This window comes from Macrobrachium nipponense, chromosome 25 (assembly GCF_015104395.2).
Source record: "Macrobrachium nipponense isolate FS-2020 chromosome 25, ASM1510439v2, whole genome shotgun sequence".
NCBI lineage: Eukaryota > Metazoa > Arthropoda > Malacostraca > Decapoda > Palaemonidae > Macrobrachium > Macrobrachium nipponense.
In genome coordinates this window covers 9174691-9189654 of record NC_087214.1, presented here as the reverse complement: position 1 = coordinate 9189654, position 14964 = coordinate 9174691, and the positions used below count along the sequence as shown (strand labels likewise).

At 36.7% G+C, this 14964-nt stretch overlaps 1 protein-coding gene across 3 annotated transcripts in view; it reads left to right on the top strand.

Annotated features, from left to right (window-relative positions):
• The first annotated feature begins 12285 nt into the window (after positions 1-12285).
• LOC135199151 (protein kinase C-binding protein NELL1-like) overlaps positions 12286-14964 on the top strand; it is a 25751-nt gene continuing 23072 nt past the window's right edge. For 2 of the 3 annotated variants that reach the window (XM_064227053.1, XM_064227052.1), the window contains exons 1-4: positions 12286-12422; positions 14034-14084; positions 14318-14347; positions 14958-14964. The exon at positions 14958-14964 is cut by the window's right edge and continues 23 nt beyond it. In XM_064227053.1, the coding sequence (XP_064083123.1) occupies positions 12302-12422; positions 14034-14084; positions 14318-14347; positions 14958-14964 (209 nt within the window). In that variant the 5' untranslated portion in view covers positions 12286-12301. The remainder of the gene's footprint in view (positions 12423-14033; positions 14085-14317; positions 14348-14957) is intronic. The other variant, XM_064227054.1, reaches the window with a different exon arrangement.

Below are 14964 nucleotides of genomic sequence, written 5' to 3'. Positions count from 1 at the left end.
CATGAATTCGCTGATATTTTATGGAATTCAAAAGAGTCAGCTGTACAAACTTTTTTATCCATGGCATTATAACAATGAGTGAACCTATCCAGGTCTATGATGACTGTTAAAATATCCATAATTATAAAAAATAAACAAATATCAATACAAATCCCAAAGAAAATTCAATATTACTGTTAATAAGTTACTAGACAAAGAAGTGGGAAACAGAGCTATTTGTAAGATTGCCAGGGAACATAAGAGTCAAAGAGAATATTAATCATGATTCTGTATTTCTCTATGCTTACTGAAATTAAGCTGTGATAAAATCCGATCCTATGTGCCCCTAACAAAAGGTTCGTATTCAATTTTCTCGCGCGCATCCTCTGAGGTTAATTTTTAGGCAGGAGATGCTATGAAAGAACCCACTATGTAACTAATTTCTATATAAACTGGGTTTTTCAAGAAAATGTGACATTTTCCCCATGAATGTGATTTACTTGAATTGTAATAGGCTAATGTTGCAAGTAAATTTTTCATATCCATGACCTGATACTTCTAAATGTCCGTTTACCAATATCATAAGCTGATTTATTGACTCTAATTGTCTATGAGGTTCAGAAAAATTAATTCATTTTGATGTTATAGAAATTCTGTTTGCTTATTTTGTTCATTAATTTTAAAATGACTGCAATTCCTTAACTAAAGTTGCATTGCATAGCGGATAGACACTTGTACCTAACGACCTGCCTTGCATGAGAAGTTCGGGCTAAGCATTCCTCTCTCCAGCAAACCTGCTTTGCAAGCGGTTTATTGAGGTTAAAAGGAACAATGATGATTCGGCAAATGCGCCAGGCACTTTCAGGACTGATGACGTTGTCACCTGCTTAAGAGTTACGTTACTTGCTGTAATAAATACGACTTTAGTACTTTCAAATGATATTTTTTTTTTAATACTCCACCCACACGAGAAGAATGTCTGAAAAAAACAGTACCAAAATTGAACAATATATTAGTTTCATGTTGGAAATCTGCATGATTGTAAAATAAAGGTAATTATGTTAAATTAGATATTCCTTATTCAAACGAATGAAAAGGGTTTTCATACAAATTTTATATTTACTATTTACCCTGTATAAGATTATTCGCATAGATATACATTTTCACTTTTAGACTTCCTGACTTTAAAATCTCTTTTATTTATTTATTTATTTCTTTTTTTTTCATTGACTACGAATATAAATCACCGGGACAGACAATATGCCAGTAAGTTTTTATATGTGTTTGAACTTTTAGCTTATTTGTCGTTACTAAAGCGTTAAGTTAGAGTTCAAATCTTTACGCATATATATTTGGATATTTTATTGACCTATGGTTACGTTTTGCTTATTGATTTTATCGTGATTCCTTTTTTATTATAATTTGTAACCCTTCCAACTTCTTACGGAGTGTATTCTATCGACTCCACTTGTATCCATATTTATTTTATTTTATTTTATTTGTTTATATATATTTTTTTTATATATATTTGATAAATTAATGGTTGGCTTGAATATGTGGAAAAGTGTTCTAGCGGCGTACCGTATAAGGCTACTTGCGGTATCAATTCTATAGATACAAGATATGAATGATAAAGGTATTTAAAACCGCGAGAACCGCTATAATCCAGTTCGGATCCAATATCACGAGTTGTAACTCGTAAGACATGACACTTTCTTATTTTTCCATTCTACCAAGCCGATTGACTCTGGGTGATAAAATATGGTATTGGTTTTCTTAATGGAAAGGAATTCACACAACGAGTTAAGGAGATTATTGATTTATACCACCCGAGTCAGAGATTATCATGTGTTGAATTCCATGTTTACTGATTTAGCACTCATAAATATTCCTAGCGCACTCAATTGCGGTGTTTGTTTTTTAGTGCTATTAATTCTATATAATGTGTCAAGGGAACTATTAACACTGAGAGGTGTTTATTTCCTCTGTCAGACTCGTAACTCTGTTAATAATTCTACGTGTATTCTTTCAAGGATTGATTTTGCACGGGATAGTCCCTTAAACTGACAGGTGTCTTGGTGTGTCAATTGTTTTCAGACACGTTTTACAATTAGTTATTGTTTTCTTTTTATATCTGTAAGCATTGTAGGCCAGTAAAACAGTGATTTGGCTTTCTGTGACATAAATGAGAACCCTGGATGATGGAATGCAACCAGTTTAGGACGATTGGTATGAAAGAGATTACTACTACCTGGTCGTTAGTCACCTGCTGTGTTCTTCGGGTTTTCCTCGTCACGGACCTACATATAATATTACATTTGATTACATAATTCTGATACACATACTTTAAATATACTTTTGCTTTAGGGTTTTTATTGTTTTGCTTAGCTGCTGACCCTTGTTTCCGTTCGAAGTGTTTATTGTTTTGCTTAGCTGCTGACCTTGTTTTATTCAGTTTGTAACAGTTCAGCACTCCAACCCAGGTATTCAATGTTCACGATCTCTTGGGTTAATGAATTTTCTTGTTTAGATATGGTTTTAACAATAGGCACGGATGTTTCTATATCTTTTAGTCCAATTAATAGTTCTTTGCAGTATGGTGCGGGATTGCGGGATAATGCGTCAGCTATGATATTTGCTTTCCCAGGTAGATATCTTAACTTGGCTCCAAAGACCTGAATGATCATATGCCAACGAGTTCCTTTGGGATTGTGTTTAAAGCCTTTGAAAAACTCGGTAAGTGACTTATGGTCAGTAAGGACTTTACCAGGATAGCCGTAGATTATGAACTTAAAATGTACTAGTGAGTTAACGATACCTAGCCCTTCCTTGCCTATTACTGCATATTTACTTTCAGAGGGCTTTAGTTTACGTGAATAAAAAGCTATAGGAAAGAACTGTTTATCATATTTCTGAAGTAGTACCCCTCTTACTCCTTGGTCTGAGGCGTGTGTTGCAATAAAAAAAAAAAAAAGTTCCTTATTTAAATCAGGGATTTTTAAGATAGGTGAACTGCATAATTACAATTTTAAGATATCAAACGCCTGTTGATGCTTTTCAGATCCTAATAAATTTACGCCCTTCTTCATAAGATCTGTTAAAGGAGCTGCTATGATTGAAGAGTTACATATTTACATACGATTGTAATACCCACTACAGCGCAAAAGTGCTGTATCCCCCTTACTCTAATAGGTACCGGAAAGTTATGAATAGCCGACACCTTACCATGGACTACTTAAGACCTTGACTAGACACATAAAATCTAAATAAACATGTTTGGTTTTTAAAACTCACATTAGATATTTTACTCTGAGATTATTTGTCTTAGTCTCTGTAGCACTAGCTCTAGTTTATGCGAATGTACAAGACCAACCATATAGGCATGTTGGGTATCCCCTAAGTCTCCAAACACTATATTGTAATTGGGGCGCAACGTAAGCCGGAGGCATACGTAAAAATTGATAATGTCCCCTGAGTGTGCTGAAAACGGTGTATGAGGTACACTCACACAGCTAATGGTATCTGGTGAAAGCCTTTAAGTAAGTCCAAGCTGGTGAAAGATTTATTCTGTCCTAACAAAGATAAGATATCGTCGGTACATGGCACTGGAAAACGATCGGGAATCGTTTCCTTGTTTAAGCGACAGAAATCTACGCAGATATGCCAAGTCCGATCTTTTATGGCATGACATTTGAGGGAAAAATTATATGGGCTATTTGATATCCTAACGACTCCTATTACTAACATTTTCTCAACTTCGTCATTTATCTCTATTTTGAAATTTCATTGGGAGTCTATACGAAGGTACATAGATAGCTTTATGTTTGTCCTTAGACCGTATTTTGTGTTCGATGACATCCGATTCCCCCAGAGATCACTCGCTAGTGGAGAAACATCCTGGCATTCAGATAAAAGATAAAAATAAAAAAAAAAATTCTGCTGAATCACCTCTGCTTAGGAATGACTTTACGGGAATATTGCTTTAAGCATAGAGTATAAGAGAGATTCATCCACGACTGGTTGGGCGTGATTAAAAATTAGCAACAATAAAAAATGGGATATTTATATGTATAGGTTTTGTGGATTACTAGATTTAACTTGTTGCTGCGAGTCAACCGTGTCTAGGGCTTTGTCCGCGGAAATCGTTATATTTCAGTGTCGGGAAGGATTAAAATTTCAGATCCCAGCAAAGTCTTTTTATACGCTCTAAGACATTCGAGGGTGCATGCTTCTCGAGATTTTGCGTGCAAACTGCGACTGCGGTTGTGGGAGAATTCTGTTGGGTCGTTGAACAATATCACGATTTATGAGACAAATGATTGGTTCCTCTATATAAGTTATTATTTGATTAACTGTCTCTTTTTTTTCAAAACGGATTTTAATATGTTAGAAGGTTTATAGAATTTCCTTTGATAAACACGCCTTATTTGGCAGGATGTAATATAATGTTTTTTATAACTAAAGAGGTATCTGTAAGCACTCGCTTATTGTATTAAAATTACGAGAACCTGCTCTGATTACTTGATACGGTCGTGATTTATAGGAAAATTCCTTTTCAATTTCCCCGATCTGCTAGAGTCGTTTATTGTGTGGAATGTGCTTTGTTTTGAACACTCGGCAGATTTGACTGACCCTGACCGTTTGACTAGATGACACAGTAACAAGTTTAAGCACGATTTGTTTGATTCTGATTTTTAGGGCTACTGTTTACCTATTTCTTTTTATAATAATTAGGATTCTTCTCTTTATTACCATCGGCAACGTATTGTGTGTTTTTAGCATTCTGTTGTTGGTTACGTATAAAGCAACGAACGTAAGAATGACTTGAGCTATAAAGAATTGAGCGATTTCTATTAAAACAAGTTATCTCTACTGCGTTCAAAGTTAACTATTTGTACTTGCTGCATAATTCCAATTTTACTTCATTCTTTGCTAAAATTTGAAATACGTTTTGATAATTTGTTTATATGAATGTTAAGTATGTTAACCTAATGAAAGTTTTTACAGACATGTTATTCCTTGCAATCCAGCTGTATTTTTTAAAGTTAAGTTGAGTCATAGGGATTCGATTTTTTACGCATAAATAAAGGCTAAAACTGCGATCGGGACCTTGCAAAGGAGCATTTATTGTCCTGACCCGAAATAGTGTTACCCCTAATTTATCTAGATTTGTACGGGCGTTCCACTTGTTTTGTGTGTTTTCTTATCACTACGGTGCCTAACTACCCTATCCATGCATCTGTATAAATACAGACGTCCACGGCGTAAACACATATTCACTGTTTAATATGATTTGTTACGTAAAAAATTAATAATCACCCAAAATGATAGAATTAACACAGAATATGATTATATATTTCAGGGGAAATTCTGGAAACAGAAACTCAAAGATAAAAACTCGCAGTAGCGAAATCCCAATGATGTAGATAATTTCTGTAAAAAAGTAAGATTAAGAATGTCTCTTAACTTCAGCCACAGGAACAACGAAAAGTCGACCTGCAAAGGAAACGCTCAGTTACTCCAAATGAATAAAGAGATTGTACTTAGCTTGATTTTGTGGGAAGTCACGGTGTTCCGATAACGACACGCGGCCTTGGGCCTCCTTCTCTGTTTAGTGGATGACCTGGTTTGGCTTGAGTTTCCCCCGTACGCATTGTTCGTTTGCTGGATGATTCGATTCCTTGAAGATCCGATGCCGCAGACGCGTTCGGTTTGTTTCTTGAAGTGCTGGAAACGCTCAATAAACGATGTTTTCTTGAATGATTCTAATGAGAGACGAAGCTTGCTTTGCCGTAGGAAGAAGACACGTCGGGTTTGTTTCTTGAAGTTATGCACTGCTGAAATCGCTCACTAACGATGATACTAAGTTGCTTGAAGAATCTCTTGCTTTCGTCGTCGTTGACTTCTGATATGATACATTATTCGTTATTCTTCGGAAGATGTTGAAGAGTTCTTGTTGTTTTCTGAAGTCGCTCACTAAACGATGATACTAAGTTGCTTGAAGAATCTGTTCCTTTCGTCGTCGTTGACTTCTGATATGAAACATTATTTGTTATTCTTTGGAAGACGTTGGAGAATTCTCGTTGTTTTCTGAAGTCGCTGCCACCAATGAAAATGAAAGGGCTGTTGCCTTGTATAATAAGGCACCCTATGAGGTTATGTTAGACTTAAGATAATCTTACGCTAAGTCGGTTGGTTATGCACTTCCATACTCATTGGAGTGCCTTTGGGTTTGTTGATAACTTACGAAGTCGGTATCTTCTATGGTTAGGACGACGGAGATATTTCAACTCATGATGATATCTTCTTTCTGATGTGAGGTTTCTAGTAGAAAACACGAAGTATAAAAAATAGTTCTGTTCTCTGAGATTACATGATGAAGATCAGAGGAAATTTGTGCAGGTCTCCCAATGATGATGGCTAATTCAAATCTACATGATGAAGCTTAGGTAAAGATGTACAGGTCTTCTAATGACGATGGCTTGATCGCTTCTGCCAATGATGATGGCTAATTCAACTCTGACTACCATCTCGGTTACAAATCATAAAGGAAGCAGACAGTAGCTTGAACATACAAACATACACACAGATGACCTACATTACAAATCACGAAGGCCATTTGAATTTTAGGTCGCGGTAGTTGTCACAAGCAGGAAGCTTGGACTAATGTTTTCAAAACAAATGAAGGACCACAGGTGATGGCACGTCATCTTAGCATACTTTATCATCTCTGGTCTGATCACATTCCTGCAAGCAATCCGGTTGACCTCTTGGGTCACAGGTTTTTAATTAATCATAGTTTAGTTTTTTATATATATGGAATAACATTCCATATTTTTATCATGTAACACTTACATATAGGGGTATTGAGCAGAAAGAACAAGGCCCCTTGTTCCGTTACAGGCCCGATCTGGACGATAAAATATTAGCTTGACTCATCTATTTTCAAGGGGTTGAATAACAGTGCGGCCTGGGAGGTCTTACGCACGTGTTTACGCCGATAAAGAAATCAGATTAGCTAAGACATTCTCAAAGTGTGAATACAACCCTCTTCACAGAGGCTTACATATAAGCGCTTACTCTCGGTCTTATGTTACTTCAAAATGAAAAGTGGGATTACTTAGCACATGTTATCTTTAAATTTGGGAATTTGAACACAGAAAACATAAATTTCATAACATGATACACAGGTTCTGAGGTGAATTAATCGTATTACCACAATTATAATTGCATTATAAAACTTATACTATAAGAATATATATAAGAAACTCTTACTCTAGATTCAGAGGCCAGAAGACAAAGCCCCAAATTGTCTATTAATGATCATCATCTGTAGTCGAACTCGTAGTGTCATAGAATGAAAGTGATTTTTAGTTATTCAGAAATAAGAAGAATGTCAGCATATCTATAGAATAAGAGCGAAGAAGACGACAGCACCTGAGAAAAAAAAAGAATGAAAACGTTCAAAAGCTTTAGTGGGCATCGTTCATTCATTGAGACGTCTCTCTTCCTCGGTCGAGTAGGAAATGAGAGATGATGGAGATTGCAGAAGGGGACATGAGTAATTCGTTCGATGATTTTGCCTTCTCTCTCTCTCTGAAGAAACTACGAGAGAAATTGCTGGTAGATTTTGAACGAAAGAAAGAGAATTTCATAGTTAATAATAATAATAATAATGATAAATAATAATAATAATAATAATGATAATAATAATAATAATAATAATAATAATAATAATAATAATAATAATAATAATAATAATAATAAAATAATGAGGCTATATTTACATTTAGTAGCTGTAGCAAACAAGAACTGATATAAACGAGATAGGTAAATTATGAGACACATAATAATCAGTGCCAAGAGAGAGAGAGAGAGACAAAGGGAGACAGAGACCTTTCTTTGAATATCAAGTGAATCAATCTGAAAGGGTAATGAGGAATCCAGATCTCAAAAGTCAAAAGGTTAATTGGATTCTTCCGTGATTTCCTGATATAATCAATTCTTGTTTGTTGAGTAACAAGTGAATTGAAAATAATTCGAGAGGTACCACTGGTCTCGTTTCTCGGAGGTTACAGCTTGCAACTCTCTCTCTCTCTTCTCTCTTCTCTCTCTCTCTCTCTCTCTCTCTCTCTCTCTCTCTCTCTCTCTCTCTGTTGGAAGTTAAAGGATTGTATTGCAGATATTAGATCAGTTTACAATGGTGAAAATTTAGTCATGAATTCGACAAGTATCTCTCTCTCTCTCTCTCTCTCTCTCTCTCTCTATATATATATATATATATATATATATATATATATATATATATATATATATATATATATATATTATATATATATATATATATATATATATATTTATATATATATATATATATATATATATATATATATATATATATATATATACGTGTGCAAGACAGCTGCACTGACGTGCCTTCTGGTGTCCCCCAGAAATTCAGGGACCGACTGACGTCACGGGCAAAACCCAAAAACCTTTGTTTATCTTCTTCTTCAGCGAGAGTTCTTGGAAATGGCCGAGGTCAAAAGCTGCCCCACCATATCTGGTGCCTACGTATGAATGGCCCATTGCTGAAAATAATCTCTGTGCACTCACTCACTCACACACACACACACACACACACACACAAGCGCGCACAAGCAGCACAGACAGGCATACGAGGATAACCAGGGGCAAAAGAAAGCAAGAGATGAATCAATGCTACTAATTTGTGCTTTCATTGATGAGGAATAAGATGAAGAAGAAGAAGTCTTGGAGATTCGGCCTCCTCCAGTTCTCTCTCTCTCTCTCTCTCTCTCTCTCTCTCTCTGTATATATATATATATATATATATATATATATATATATATATATATATATATATATATATATATATATATATATATATAGTCCTCCATATTGACACAGTGGTTGGCTATTAATAGCACGGGAGGTGTTGTTACTCAGAGAAAATCATTATTTAGAGTAAGTGTATCAGTGCGTGTATGCACACAAATGTACTGTGACGTATTTATGTATATGTATGTATGTAGTATGCATGCAAGCATGCACACATGAAGCAAAAGCAGACCAAAGTACGAGGATGCCCTGATTATCGCGTCGCCTCATTGCCAGAGAAGAAGAAGAAGAAGAAGATCCGTTTGGTGATGACGTCACACAGTTGACACATAAATCGCCGCCTCTTGCGTCTCTCTCTCAGCTCCTCTTCTTCTCCTTCTTCTTCTTCTTCTTCTCTTCTTCTTCTTCTTCTAATACATCAAACGTAACCTTTTCGCTATCCCGTCTGGCTTTTTAAGGACAATGAATGAGAGAGAGAGAGAGAGAGAGAGAGAGAGAGAGAGAGAGAGAGAGAGAGAGAGAGAGAATGATAATAAGAAGGGTTAAGTTCAACACGAAATTTGATCCCTTTTGGTTAATGGATGGATGCTGACTCCTCACCAATGCTGCCATAAATGGAAAACGATGACAAAGAAAATAATGATAAAAACGAGAAGAAGAAGAAGAAAAAGAAGAAGAAAAAAGGTAAATAGACAGACAGACTGCAGGAGAGAATTAGGGAAATATGACTGATTGATTGACTGATGTGATGTACAACAGCCACAATAATAAGTCACTTGGTTGTTATTAATAATAAATAATGACAAGATATTAAATCAACCGTAAGTCAAGCATTCAGATGGATTTCCATTCCTATAATAATAATAATAATAATAATAATAATTATTATTATTATTATTATTATTATTATTGATGGTAGGAGAAATGGCGGACAGAGAGAGAGAGAGAGAGAGAGAGAGAGAGAGAGAGAGAGAGAGAGAGAGAGAGATATCAGACTTGGGGGTCAGTAGCAGCGCAGAATAAGAAGGACAAAAGAAAGAGATTCATTCCAACTTTCTTTTATGACTGAAAAAGGAAGCTTCAAGTTCTCGAAGAAAGATGCAAATTTGTTTGCAATCAACAGGGATGCAAATCAGTTGTTGGGATCAGTATTTTGGAAATTGAGACTCTCTTTCTCTCTCTCTCTCTCTCTCTCTCTCTCTCTCTCTCTCTCTCTTCTGTTCTTCATAGGAACATTGCTCTTAGATGCAGAACTGATCACAGGAAATAATAATAACAATAATGTTTTTGTGTTCAGCCTTCGAAAGAGGGAAGAAAATAAACAGCCTCTGTATTTATTTGTGTAAATGATGCTTCGATTCTCTAACGGTATTTCTCTATTCCTTCTTCTTCTTCTTCTTCTCCTAATCGGTTATATCATCATTTTCTTTATTTTCTTCCACTGGTGGTGTTGGGGAGTCTGCCTCCATCGATTAGAGCGTTTAACTAAAAAGAATAAAGTTTCACTCTAACTCCACCACACAACGGTCTCTTTGTGGGTAGAGCTGCAGTTTCGACTTATTATCATTCTCTCTCTCTCTCTCTCTCTCTCTCTCTCTCTCTCTCTCTCTCTCCGTTTCCCAGATACCAACAGAAAAACTCTTAAATGTGAATACAAAATAATACAACTAAATAGATTAGTGTTTTTATATAAAACTCGACAAATAACTAAAGCAGATTCCCTAACGAAATGAGAGAGAGAGAGAGAGAGAGAGAGAGAGAGAGAGAGAGAGAGAGAGAGAGAGAGAGAGAGAGAGAGGAAAAAGCAAACCGCCATTGCTTGAGTCTTCATGGCATAAGCTATTCATTCGATATCATCCACTTCCAAGAACTCTCGTGAAGGTGATGACATCATCATCCCTTGACATCAATAAATGAGTTCTCTGATTACGAGGGTTCCCGGGAAGGGGCACGTCTGTTAGTGATAGTGCCCCTGAGACGCTCATGCCCTTATCAGCGGGTAGTGGCATCATGAGTGCGCACGCACGCATTCTTATGTACATTCAAAACTATTATATCTATCTATCTATCTATCTATCTATCGATCTATCTATTTGTGGCCTGTATTTTAAACATCCAGAAACTCGTCTATTTTCTGCAATATTATTTTATAACTCTCTACACAGAGAGAGAGAGAGAGAGAGAGAGAGAGAGAGAGAGAGGAAAAAGCTAATCCACGAACAGACAGACAGATAGACAAGAGAGGTGTGGAAAGGAACTGTTCCGAAATGATGCAGCAAAAACTACTTCATTTGGCTTCATCTGTGGTCACCTATCCAAGGCCTGAATGAGCCCAGTACCGCTTCATTTATTTGCTTCCTTTCCATTTGCCATCACATATCCAGACACTGACCAGAGTCAGCATATTTACTGGCATCCATCCAAGAACTGCCCAGACCCGTTGCTAATTATCTTTAATCATTTGTATGTGATGGACATCCATCCAATGACTCAACAAACCAATGCTCCTCCTCATTCGCGAGATAAAAGTGTTCCTTCAGGAGATCTCTCTCTCTCTCTCTTAGAAGGAAAGGGGGTTGAAATTCCCCCTTCAGTTCATCTTGCATAGACCTTGTAGGAGATGAGTCAGTCTGCATCAATGAGGTGATGCAGTGAATGTTCAGGGGTCTAGAGCTGCTAATGAGATGTCACATCATTAATTATTAGTTGTTGCTCCAGAAGCTTCCCTTCATCTTCTTGTTCTTCTATTCAGCATTTTAAAGAAAATTCTAAGACTTCAATGTCAAAATCTAATCGAATCTGGGGAATAGTTTATGATCGGATTTGCTCTTCATAAAATAATCAATGATAAATCTCTCTCTCTCTCTCTCTCTCTCTTCTCTCTCTATAATAATATATATATATATTATATATATATATATATTATATATATATATATATATATATATATAATATATATATATATATTATATATATCTCAACATATAAGAGGGAGAGAAATCCGTGAAAATATTTCAAAATTTGGTATCATGTAGAAACTAAAAATGTCCTCATCAACTTCATTATCATCTCAGCTTTCCTTGTTTCCATAGGTATTGTCATTTCTATCCAATAAAATGCATGTTTATTCACTTTCTTTTTTTCCTCAAAATCGAGGAGCAATGAAGCAGTCGCTTCACAAGTCCTCCTATCACGACCCTGTTGAGTGCTTCTTACTGATAAATCTCTTCTTAATCATCCGGCCATGATAGCACAACCGGTGCCACACATTGAGCCCCCTACCGCCCCTCTCCCGCTCCCCCACCCCCCGGCCCCATCAGTCAGTCATCCTCTTGAACTGTGACCTTAAGAAAGAGACACAATGTCCTTGGACAGTGGACTGAGTAATGCGTCTGGCCAATGCATCCTCGAGACGACTGGGCATATAAAGACCCAGGGCTGCAAGGGAGAGCCAGTCAGAGCGATGAAGCTCACAATCTTTTATTTTTTTTCCATCCTGACATGGGTGCATTTCACCCACTGTCAGGATTTCACAGCTGATCTCATGACGAAATTGGATCTGCTTAGGACTGCCACATTGAAAGGTAATGTAGAGATTCATCCACTGTTAACTTTTTTACAATCTCTGATTGTTACAGAAATGGAAATCATATAACTCTTTTAACCAATTCTATAGTCACCCTCAAAAAGATGATTTTCAAATTCTGGTTCTTTGTATATTATTTTACAAACAACCTTTGTGTAGCCTTCTCTTGTTTGAGGGAAAATCATTCAAGCCTACTTCCCTCTGATGCTGTTTTTTTTTTTTTTTTTTTTTTTTTTTTTTTTTTTTTTTTTTTTTTTTTTTTTTTTTTTTTTTTTTTTTGTCAGAGGATTTGTCAGAAAGGCAAATTGGAGAGAGTGTCATCTGGTGACTACAAGAACAGTGCCTTACTCTGGACTTGGTCTTCTTCATTCTCTCTCTCTCTGCTCTTCCATCATCACTGTCTTCCCTGTCCCGGTTGAGGTGGGAGGGAGGGAGTAGACCTGCTTGAAAGCTGGATTTGCCCTACTCGGTATTCTGGGTCTACCCTGTGACCTGCTTGGCTGCAGCAATTTTTCTAGACTACTTTATGGTAATCTTGAAGTTTCTTCTTGCCATAAAATCTCATCCTGGTGCACTGTTTTTATATTCATTGTGATTATGTCAATTATTTTTATTTTATATTTCAGGAAATTCTCTTTCAACTCATTATTTCAAATTTTCTGTTACTCTAAAGCAGGTGACCTCCAGGAGAAAATGTGTTTGAAACAAGCAGACTGTCACCAAGGCAGCTTTTGTTATTTCTGGTGGTTTCATACTAATCATTGGAGGTCAGCCCTAGTATTATAGTGTCCCTTTCTAATTGGCTCCAGCTGAAGAGAGTCCGTCTAATTCTAGCAATGACCTGAATTGAGTGATCACAGATGTTCCAGCCTGTGGGGAAAGGCTTGGGAGTGGTTTTGTCAGGCAGATGGACTGAGCTCCAGGAAAACTCAACCCTCTTTGATGAACCCATCTTACTGCACGTGGTTTCCCTTGTAACAGTTTTGTAAGTTTCCTCCAGGACTCTGTACAAGCTGCTTACTTTACAGGGCATCCCATTCTTCTCATTCCATTGGGATGCTACATTGTGAGGCACAGGCAGACTCACACCGTGAGTCCTCAAGTGCTCTCACACTGTGGACGATATTCACTTTAGTCTTGTTGATGCAGATTGTCCTCATCAAAGGATCTGTAATGATGCTTTAAAACAACAGGCAGCATTGCCTTCGTTTTGCTAACATGTGTTGATGATTATGTGTATATGTTTATTGATCGGTTATAAAATCTCTACACGTTATCTTATAAATTTGTTTTCCCTTGTGATCACATACGTATGGGGAAATTCCTTGTACAGAAGCTGCTAGCTTTGCAGATGAATGACACTTGAGGCTCTGTCTGTGCGAACAATGACTTCTCATTTTAAATCAAGTCACTGAAATGAAACTGAGTCATTTCCAATTTCTTTCCAGGAATGGCAGACTTCACTTGCCAGTTGATATAGCAGTAATGCCCCTTACTGTCATTTTCAGATGTTACATTATTGAATTTTACCTCTCATGTAACAACTGATAAATATTTCTTACTTTCCAAGCAAAGTACTATTTGGTCTTCCTCTCTGCTCTCCTTTCAGGATTTGAAGACCTTCAGCAGAAGCAGAACGACATACTAGCGAAGCTCTCAGGTAAGGAATACATTCATGTTCAGCTGACATAGCAGCAATGCCGCTATTACCGTCAAACTTGTTTTAAGATGACTGCATCCTACCTCTTATATGACACATTCCTAAAGTTTCTTCTCATCTTCAACTGAAAGGAATTTGTTCTTCATTGAAGAAAGCAATATGAATGCTCTTTTTTACCTGTCGTGCATCATTAAAGATGATTACCAGTTGGTCTCCCTCTGCTCTCCTTTCAGAATATGAGGAACTTCTGCAGGAAATCCCAGGTAAGTCTCAGCTGTTGAATCCTGCGTCAGTTCAAGGACTTGAGAATCCCTGAGAAATTAGGCTTCTTGGTATTCTCTTTCTTCCACAGGAGTATAATAACTCGCAGGGAGGAATAATCGTGCATGGCAAACAATCATTTTTCATCAGTCGTTTTACATAAATCTCTTAAAGTAGAAGACATTCGTTGATCAAGCACGCAACGGAACTGTCACTTGTCCTCTGTGTATAAACTGAGGTGAAGAAACAAATAGTGAATGAATCGGGGATCGTTATTTATTTCTTCCGCACTTTGGAGCCAATGAATGCAGAGACCTCATAAAGTTTGATAATATGCAACCTACATCTATCTTTTGAATGTTTAAGACTCTTGGTTCAAAGATCTGCTGGGGAACAAAAACTTCTCTCCATCGCCATAACCTTGAAAGGAATGTCTCGTCTTCAAGAAAGAATCAGTTGCATGAGGAAAGTCCATCTGGTCCATTTCAATCTTTTTCTGACTTGCATTATTTGAGTTTGTAATCATTATAATGAATTGACAATGACACGGCTGATCTCATCCTTCATCTTTCTATTGGAGTTACTGACAGCAAAATCAATTTCTTTTTGCAGAACTTCA